Source organism: Trematomus bernacchii, unplaced genomic scaffold (genome assembly GCF_902827165.1).
Source record: "Trematomus bernacchii unplaced genomic scaffold, fTreBer1.1, whole genome shotgun sequence".
Lineage (NCBI taxonomy): Eukaryota > Metazoa > Chordata > Actinopteri > Perciformes > Nototheniidae > Trematomus > Trematomus bernacchii.
The window spans coordinates 14,654,141-14,663,554 of record NW_022987739.1 but is presented as its reverse complement, the minus strand read 5'-3'; the positions used below and the strand labels follow the sequence as shown (position 1 = coordinate 14,663,554).

The 9,414-nt window shown below is 40.9% G+C and overlaps 1 protein-coding gene across 4 annotated transcripts; it reads right to left on the bottom strand.

Moving 5' to 3' along the window:
- Positions 1–847: 847 nt before the first annotated feature.
- Positions 848–9,303, bottom strand: LOC117495952. 4 transcript variants are annotated; one of them, XM_034147575.1, is made up of 10 exons: positions 9,223–9,303; positions 6,444–8,220; positions 5,825–5,930; positions 5,155–5,302; positions 4,926–4,973; positions 4,688–4,765; positions 4,296–4,433; positions 3,718–3,801; positions 3,129–3,179; positions 848–2,339 (listed from the first exon to the last, which is right to left on the bottom strand). In XM_034147575.1, exons 2-10 carry the CDS (start codon positions 7,945–7,947, stop codon positions 2,229–2,231), a joined length of 2,268 nt encoding a protein of 755 aa, XP_034003466.1. In that variant the 5' UTR covers positions 7,948–8,220; positions 9,223–9,303; the 3' UTR covers positions 848–2,228. The 4 variants fall into 4 exon arrangements, with proteins under 4 accessions (XP_034003466.1, XP_034003469.1, XP_034003470.1 ...); XM_034147578.1 differs by having other exon boundaries at positions 6,444–8,223; positions 9,223–9,302; XM_034147579.1 differs by lacking the exon at positions 9,223–9,303 and adding an exon at positions 8,877–9,106 and having other exon boundaries at positions 6,444–8,223.
- Between the last annotated feature and the right edge of the window lie 111 nt (positions 9,304–9,414).

Genomic DNA, 9,414 nt, shown 5'->3' with positions numbered 1-9,414 from the left:
TATAGTTTCCCCACATTAGAGCTAAAGCAGCGCTTTGCAGCACTTAACCTGCACGTGTCAAGCTGAATTAGGTTTAGTGGAAGAGAAGACAGAGTCCTGCTGTAGAGGTACGTCCAAACTGCCTTCACACCAGTACAGCAAACCTAAATAATGATGCTAAAAACCAGGAAGGCAAAGAATAATTTAAATCCCAATTTATGTTCTGCTATGCTAGTGGTGTGGCTATATAGCAGTTGTCATTTAATCAACCTCAGTTTAAGTGAAACCTTACATAAATTCTAGTATTTAGAAAGTGACAATGTTTCAGTTGAACATTGTGTACTCTTAATAGTACAGTTGCAGTTAAATGGACATTTTACATGCACCATCTGTGTATGAGTGCACATGTGAAGGAAAACGTCCACAGTGACTGGATCAAAATACTCTAAAACAGGCAGCCCTGTGTGTGTGTGAGCTCCCGCAGACTCAGATAATGGAGCACGTACAGTAATGTTAAACTGGAACTTGCATTCATATAAGGAGTACAATTTGCATAAAGCTGTACGTAAAGGCCACGTCATTTACATGCTTTTGTGATGCTAATTGTGACATTAAACTATGTGGAAATGGTCAGAGACCTGCATAATGATTCGAAGACCTCACTGAGTGGGGTCAAGGTGTTCCTGCTGAAGTGCCTTCGAGCAACACACTCAACCTCAACCCAGCAGCAGGGCCACTGACATGTTTCTGACGTTGTGTTCTGCATTGGAGCCAAGAAGAAAAAAATGTCATTATGACCATTGCAAGATGATAATTGCAGATAGAGCCCCCTCTTCTGGAAATTATGAAATAATGCAGATAATTTGGCAAAAGTACATGGATCTTTAATCATTTTCATCAAATAGATACTTCAGGGGTTTTCATCAACGACAGCTGAGATGTTATAATGATAATAGATTTTTTTCCCTCAGGGGGAAAGATAAACTCAATTTAGATTTTGATGCAGTGATGAGATTATCTAGTAAGTCTGCCTTTTAATATCAACAATAAAAACAGCCCAGAAACAATCGTGGGTTTTAGTCAAAGCAAGCATGTACAGTAGTAGAGCTGTAAGAGTACAATACAATCTGCAAATACGCATGACAAATATAACTGAATATAACAAAAGACTCTAGGCTGAACAGAAGATTACATTTAAAATAACTGAGGTCCACTTGTTTCTCTGTTAAGAGGCCACTCACACACACTTAACCTGTGTTAATGTGTCCATGTGAAGCACGAGGCCTCAGCAATATAAAGTCAACATCAGCAGCTAGCAGTACAGCTCTTCTAACCAGCATGAGAAACTGTTTTTAACTAAAACTGGTGGATTTAAAAAGTAAAACCGATGCAGGGAAAAGCTTGAGCAAAACTGTGATCACAGCAAAATGAAAAAGCAAGAAATAATGTTGTGGAAAAACTGGAATTTAATAAGAAACTATTGCTAGTACGGTGTCAAAAACCTGAAAACAACCTTGCAAAATGATATCCCTGTATCAAGCCAACATGTGCTATTAGCCTGTATGGAGCTCCACCCTTTGAGGCAACCAGGAAGAATACAGGATCAGTACATTCAGTTGGTGTTATAGAGTCTTCAATGGATAGGCCTCTAACCGTGCAAATATCTGTAACGAAACCAACTTAAACCTTCAAGTTTTTAGTGAACGGTTGGTCCACTGAATCAAAACATCCTAACTTAATTCAACATGTTAGAAAAAACACATAACTGTAAGTATGGTACTACCATAAAGTTCAGCATGAAACAGTTAAAAATGTCAGTCGGGTTAAAATGGCCATCTGAGAGAAAAGGCCACTCCTTTAGGGATGGAAGCTCCCGTTGGTCCGGGCTGGTCCAACGCCTCTGTCCTCAGTCAGTCCTCTGCTGGGTGCATTCGGTTGAAATCCACTGCCAAAGGAACTCGGAAAGGAAAATGTCAAAACATAAAAACAACCTGATGGGCACAGGTCCAGCATGTCTGGTGGTCAGTAGGGGGCCACGTCAGTAGTTCTTTGCAAGTAAAAATCTGCTTAGCTACAGAATGTTTTTGAACCCAATGAGCAGCCGTCAGCTGTCAGTCAGGGCTCCCTGGAGTACAGAAGGTCGGTTGTGTTAGCGGTTATGTAACAGGCTGTCAAAGACACACTTGGACAGACTGTCCCATGTGACCAGGCGAGCAGCCAGTGAGTGAAGGAGACTGTCTATCACTCGATCAATCGTTAAGGCGACAGTCACACAGCTCCTTGTGGATTCTCTTGCGTATGCGCGGCATGTCCTCCTGACTGAAGAGCAGAGGCTGCCTCACCGAGAGACAGCGGCAGTACTGACAGAGCAAAACACAGAGAAAAGACCCATTTTTAAATCATGAAATGTAGATGGGCCAGACATGTTTATCTGCCTACCTAGCTTTTGGTAATGAATGATACAATGAAAATGTAGTTAAAATATGCAATGTTTTTTTGGTCAAAATCTGACCCAAAGTGCAGTAAGGATGAAAAAGAGCCATCAATGCCATCAATGAAAAGAAGAATAACAAGTGGCAATAACACACTCTACTAGTATCTCCCCCTCCCCTAAAGTGCTTAGTGAGGATTTCTACAATCCACAACAACCCATCTAGTTGTGAGAGCCAACCACAACACCAGATTGGCAAAAGTATGTGTTAAATTACCAACCTAATTCAACCTGATGTGCAAACTGCCGACTTTATGCTTTGTAGGAGCACAATTGTCAGGTGAAGAGAAAATGACTGAGTGGCCGGCACTTGTCGTGTGTTAAATATCATATTTATGTCGGGCTATTCCACTAATTGCCTCCAGGCTGGTTGTGGCCCGCTGTCGGCCAATTGAATAGGCCCGACGTAAACAATGACAGAAGCTTCCCTACAGTGTCTTTCCCCTCTCAGAGACTCAGCAATGATCGCACTTGAGTCGAAACCTGGGGCAGAAAGACACTGGAGGCACAGCTCTGTTTATATTTCCAGGAAGAAAAACAGATAAAGCAGAAAATAGAGAGAAAACAGGGACAGAACATGATGAAAAGAGATCAAATACATCGGTGATAAACGAAGGACCGAAGGACAGTTGAATAGCGGGAATGAATAATGTCTAACCTCGAGGACGAAGACTCCACAGTCGCTGTCGTTTCTCTGCTGAGGAATGCCCTGAGGAGTCAAAATGTCAGTCAAACAGGAGCAAACATGTCAGAGTTACATCTTCTTCTAGAATGAAATGCTGATGGATCTATATGTACTAATCTACTGTGCATGCATACAATAATTACATCAAGGTATCTAAAAGTGATGTTCAGGGATAGAGCCGTTCAACAACATTACTGACAAAAACATTGTGTTTGTTCAATAAATGGCTTAATAAAAGAATAAATCCAGCAGATGTGAATATAATTATTATATGTTGGAATTATTTTAGCAGAATGCTTTTTATACTCTAGTATAATTTGAACATGTTGTTGTTTCTATGTAGCATTATTAATATTAAAAATGTTATGAAGACGTGATATTGGATCGTGCATTTAGGCTGTAATGGAGGCATTTTCCTCTAAAGGTATCGACACACAACTCTATAAAGAAAGAGTCTTCCACCTTTTGCTTTGGACTAACATCAACTGTGGCAGGCAACATAAATGTTTCCAGGACACATGGTGAACACAGCGTGAGCAGAACAGTCAGGGTTCAAGGTCACCTTGATGATGGTAATCTTCCAGCCTTTCTGGAAAGCTGTCTGCTGCTTCTCTCTGGCTTCAGACTGAAGGTACTTCATTATGTTCTGATAGTGAAACACACACACAGAGAACACAATTATGGATTGTCCCAGCAGCAAACATTTTCAACAAACAGCAATATCAATTCAGTTTCCATAATAAAGACGGTAATGTGCCAGCATTTTAAAGGGAGAGCAGATATAGTATCATCAAGACATCAACACTTCTCAGTCTTTCATGCAGATGGTGAAAAAACGAGCTACATTTTAACCTGAAAATGATATGGCTTGGGGTCCGTAATTTGTCTTTCACAAATGAATCTACTAATTTACTATCAAAGTAAGTTCTGCTTTATGGCGAAAAAACCTGGATTTTCAAAGAAACCACTCTGTCTATGTGCTCAAACTGAGAAAGCAACCATTAATCGTGTAGAGTCTCTAGCTAAGAAATTATGGACCAATAATTTATGCGAGCAGAGAAAAACAGGAAGTTGCAGAGTTAAGAAATTGCCAAAAACAAACAACGATGAATTCCAACCCAAAAACACAGAGGCTCTCACATCTGTGGTGTGTCTGAAGACGATGCCTTGGCTGTCGTAGTAGCTGATGGTTTTGGTTGCCATGGTGACCGTAATGAGAGACCAGTGGATTTCTAAATGGATGGGGAAGAGCAGCAGCCACTTGGAGAACAGGTCAACCTGCAATAATCCCACAAATGAACATAAATACAAATTAGAGCTCTTCAAATGCCAACACTTTAAAAAGTCAAACTACAGGACAAACAGGTCCTTCAGCGTTTCTGTTGAGCACTAGTTTGCTGGCTGATTTCATTTATTACAAGTTTAAAAGTAGGCACTACAAATAAGTCAGAAGTTAAAATGTGAATTTCAGCTTTTGAAGCCACTCTTAAAACAACTGGAAAATGGCTAAACTGTTGAATCTTCATCCTTACTTTTTTAGTCCATCTCTTCACACCCTCGTAACCCTTGGCAACAAGCTGCTTGTGGAAAAAGCTGTTGAAAAAATGAACCTGAGATAGAGACACAAAAATAAATTACTTTAAACACATTTCACAATTAGAAGGACACATTGTGCACATGTTCAGGCTCATACTTATTTTACATTTATATATAAATATTTTTTTATATAAATATTATTTGTTTTGAGCCAACAAACACATCCTTACTTACCTTGTGTTGTGTTGCCTCCATGATGAGTTCTCCATACATGTTGATGATCTGAGCAAACAGCAAAACACACACAGTTTCAATGTAAGATCCTCACTAAAACAAACATATTTTATACTTCTTGTTATCATTGCCGGATATGAGTTTTAGAGTGACTAATGCGTTCGAAGTTAGAAGAAGTGTGATGGAATAATTATTTGATGTCACTGTACAACGCTTCATCTGTGTTTACCTGGTCATTGAGCCAGTTTTGTTCCTCCAGTGTGCTGAGGTCCTCCAAGCCCAGGGTGTGTTTGTTATACGACAACATGAAGCCTGCGATAGGAGCAGAGGCCAGCCCCGCCCTGTACCGAGTCATCTCCCTTTTGATGTCCAGGCCCCTGAAACAAAAACAAGAAGATCAAATGAAGTAGAAATGTAATACAAACCTACAACCTTTTCATTAATACCCTCAAGGACATTTGAAAAGAGTGACATTTCATAAAAGGAAAGAGATCCCATGAGGATCATAAAAATAACATTTCTTAAAAAAGGAAGGATTAAAGGTTTGAACAGAAACGAAGCTGCTAGTGTCATTTTAACAACCGTGCTTCCCAAGAGAGTTTTAACAATAGAAGAATCTGAAAACCATATTGGCTAGATTTGGAAAAATGATAACATAATAACATGCCATGCCTAGATAATAAATGGTTCCATATGAACTGTAAATAACACAAAGGTAGAGGTATGTTATATAAGCCCCACATAACCAGCAAACTCCTATTTACAAAGCTTCATTATCATTGTTTATGGCTTATATGTTTTACCTAATTCTTGTCAACCTGTGACATGAATTACTACTTTAATGTGTGATTGAGGGATTCAGATAAACCATCAAGCAGTGTGTGGGTTTGTAGACTAACCGGTTGCTGAGGTGAGTGTTGCCTTTCTTCTTCAGGTGTTCCAGGACATCATTCTCACTTAGAGGATTAAAACTTCCATACTTCATGTAAAAGCTCTCCAGAAACTCTGAAAGATTAGATAGATGATCTGCTAGCTTAATAACAACACCAACATGTTTGGTTTTCTCTGAGCTTAACACCCACATTTCTTTGGATTAGACTTGAGTAAACATACACAATGCTGGTATTTGCACATTGATTACCAATGAATCAGTATTCCCTTGCAGTGTATGACGAACAAACATTTATGCTGTCATAGGAAAAAGAACACAACACATTTTATTTCAAGGAAGACATAATTATTTGTATTGTGTCTTTAAATTGTTAAATTAAAAAGAGAAACATTGGATACCCATTGATTCATAAAACATGCAGAGGACCATTGTTTTCATGAAAACAATTTGTGTAGGAAATTCAGTTCTTCTAGGAAAATGCCCCATAAACATTCTGTGTGTATGTTTCAAGGATGAGGTCACATGTTTTTTATGATTATCATATGAAAAGTGCAATCCCTAAGACTTTGTGTGTTAAAAAAGATCAGTGATCTACTACGCTTCAACAAAATGAGAACAAATCTTACCGTGGATCATATCCGTAAGCTGCTCCAGGCTTTCTTTATTCTTCCTCTCTCCATCTATCACTTGTCCATTGGTTCCTTCTGAGGGTTCTTTGCCCCACACCTCCTCCACCCCCGCCCTGTCCCAGGTTTCAGAGTTACAGTACAGCCGGTGGTCTCTTAATGCCCAGCTGTGCTGCATGCTGCACACTGTGATTGGTCCCTGGAACGAAGGAGCAACCGGAGTTGGGTGAGAAGCATCCACCTCCATGAGTGTGGAGCAGTGGTCATTTGTTGGTGAAGCGTCTTCTTTTCCATTGGACCGAGTTACTGGTACAGTTCTGTCAGGTGTCTTGTCCACCTGCATCTCAGAGTCCAGGTCCTTGGGAGACCCTGACATTGAACCTGGACTGCACAGCAGTGAGATAGATACAAGTCCATTTTTCGTTACACTCGTCATCACGTTACCCTCTTTCGTCTCCTCCTCAGTGTCACTCAGGTTTACAGTGTCTCCATTTGCAATGGGAGAATTAACTGAGCTGGGGCAAGTTTGCTCTCCATGTACAATATCTGAATCATTGTTTTGACCCTGCTTCTGCATTGAAACGACTGGAGATATTGCATGGCTTTTTGAATGAATGACAACACCACTTAAACCTGCCCACTTTCTTTCACCATCTACTTCCATTTTTGATGCAGACGTAGCCATCGCCCTTCCCCTCGTCCCTCTCCCTCTAACTAATGGGATTCCCCTGCCTGCCATTCCTAGCATTGCAACATCCCTGCTACAACTGCCTACTTTCCCACCTAACCCTTCTATCAACACATCGCCCTTAATCTGCCCATCTTTTTTCTCTGGAGCAACATAGTTCTTTATTGGTCCCTCCTGCAGGGAGACTGTGACGGGTGGAGCACCAGGAGCTTCTGACTCAGTATCAGCAACGACTACAGTCCTTTGCACCTTCTCATATCGATCATGGTCACACTCTGCTTCCTTAACTGCCTCCTTGGCCAAATCAAAACACTTTATCCTTGTTAGCTGGCCATCCACTTTCCTTTTTGGGGTGTCCCCGAGGTCCCTACTAAGCCCCCTTCCTCTCCCTCTCCCCCTTCCTCTGCCCGAAGTATGGGCATTGTGTCCTGCACTGTTGGGGCCACAGCAGTCACAGGCTTTAGGGGTCCTCTTCCTGCCGGACGTGCGGCCATTAACTGAGCCCTGAGATGCGGTAGGTGTCTGTTGAGCGGAGCAGGCTGACGCTGGGCTTGAAAAGGTAGTAAGTGCTTCTGCTGGGATTACAACATGGGGCTTGGTATCAGCAGGAATTAGAGTCGAGGGCTGTGTTGATTCTGAGTTTGAAGAAAGGTCTGTGTGGAGGGGTTTGGAAGGAGTCTGGGTTAGGTCTTGATGGGTAGTATCTCCAGGTGGAGGCACCAGAGGTGGAGCTCCTTGCAGAGAAGGTGCTGAAGCAGGAACAGTTAAATGAGAGGATGATGTTGTCATTGGGGATGCAGAGCCGCTGTGAACCATGACGTCCTCCTTTGGCTCTTCAACCCCATCCCCAACTCACCCTCTCCACACTCCTGTCCTCTCCTTTCCCAGTGGTCCTCTAAACTTTAGATGTTGTGGTTTGTTCCTTCCTTGATTTTCCTCCAGGTTGTTTTCCTTCAAGTACTTTTGGTGTGTAGGAATAAAGTTGTCCTCAAGCCTTTTCCACCATAGTGGTCATTGACTCGAACATGAAAGATATTAACCTGTTCCTCTGTGATAGGTGGACTCCGTTTGGAATCATAACACCATGGTCTTCTTATTAGAAAAGGAAGGAAACAGGGAGAGAGAACAAGAGTGAAGAGACATGTTAGCAAGCTTCTCTAAAACAAATATGTGATGTTTTAAAGTGCAAAGCATGACTCATATAAAATAAAATGAATATATTACTCCGTCAGCAAAAAAAACAACAGTCATTTATTTTGAGCCTATTTCGAAACTGAAGAAGCAATAGTTCTAACAAATGTCCTTATGGATATTAAAATAGATGACAAAAAATGTAAAATACACACATTTAATTCTTAGTAACAACCTTACATTACCCACATCTAACGTTGATGTTACTCTGTGCAACAGTAAGATTATCTTTAAATTACACGTGGATAACTGTTCAGAAACAGTATGTGATTATGTAGTTTTAGCTTGCAATTATTTCACAAACACACAACAAGTACTTAACTGAGACTGCAAGTCAAAAAAGCTTTACTTCTCAAAGAGGTGTTATTTCGTTTGGAAGCTAACCTCGTAGCTGCCGTTAGCAAAACAGCAGCCAAACGTATCAATTATTGAGCAGCAACATGAAGGTGTATGAAGATAAATTGACCATAAGCAGCCTTGTTAGGGGTTAGCATATTTGCAACTGTCTGCTAAAACTACCACAACCAATTTAGTTAATAAGTATACAAACACACATTCCGTTAGCTCAGTCGGTTCAACACGGGGCTGCAGGGACACTCCAACACACCGTTTGAGAATCTAATGTACTATCCGATGATTAAACTAGCTCAGTATTGCATTTCACAAAGTATGCATAAATTAGTAATTCACTGGAAGCTAGCTAAATTAGCTAGGTTAGCTAGCTGCAGCCAAAACACAGGCGAAAACACAAAGCAGCGACTTCACACATTTCCTCCATTTTCGGTAGGAAGTTGGAGGCTTCTAAAGACACACGTGATGACGCCGATCTGTATTTAAAGTGACATGAAGCACAAGCCAAAAGCATGAAGAAAAGTGAAAAGAAAGACCATTATACTCTACCTTGTCTATGATATAAATTGAGTTGGTCTAACCACGATTTGAAGAAACAACAATTCAAGCAGTCGTCGCTTCTTGATTGCGTCACTGCGTTTGGATCATCTTCGGCTGCCTCCCTCCCGAAGTAACCCCTCCAATTGTTTAATCAATATTTCGATTTCATCTTCCTCTTCAACTGTCTATCCATAAAATGAG

What these genes read in the sequence shown, in the direction of transcription:
- LOC117495952 (XM_034147575.1), bottom strand. Translation starts at nt 7,947, where the DNA reads ATGGTTCACAGCGGCTCTGCATCCCCAATGACAACATCATCCTCTCAT. An exon ending in TGAAGAGATGGACTAAAAAA is followed by an intron (nt 4,434 to 4,687) that starts GTAAGGATGAAG and finishes GGATTATTGCAG; the next exon opens with GTTGACCTGTTCTCCAAGTG. An exon ending in GTGGAGTCTTCGTCCTCGAG is followed by an intron (nt 2,340 to 3,128) that starts GTTAGACATTAT and finishes TTGCTCTGTCAG; the next exon opens with TACTGCCGCTGTCTCTCGGT.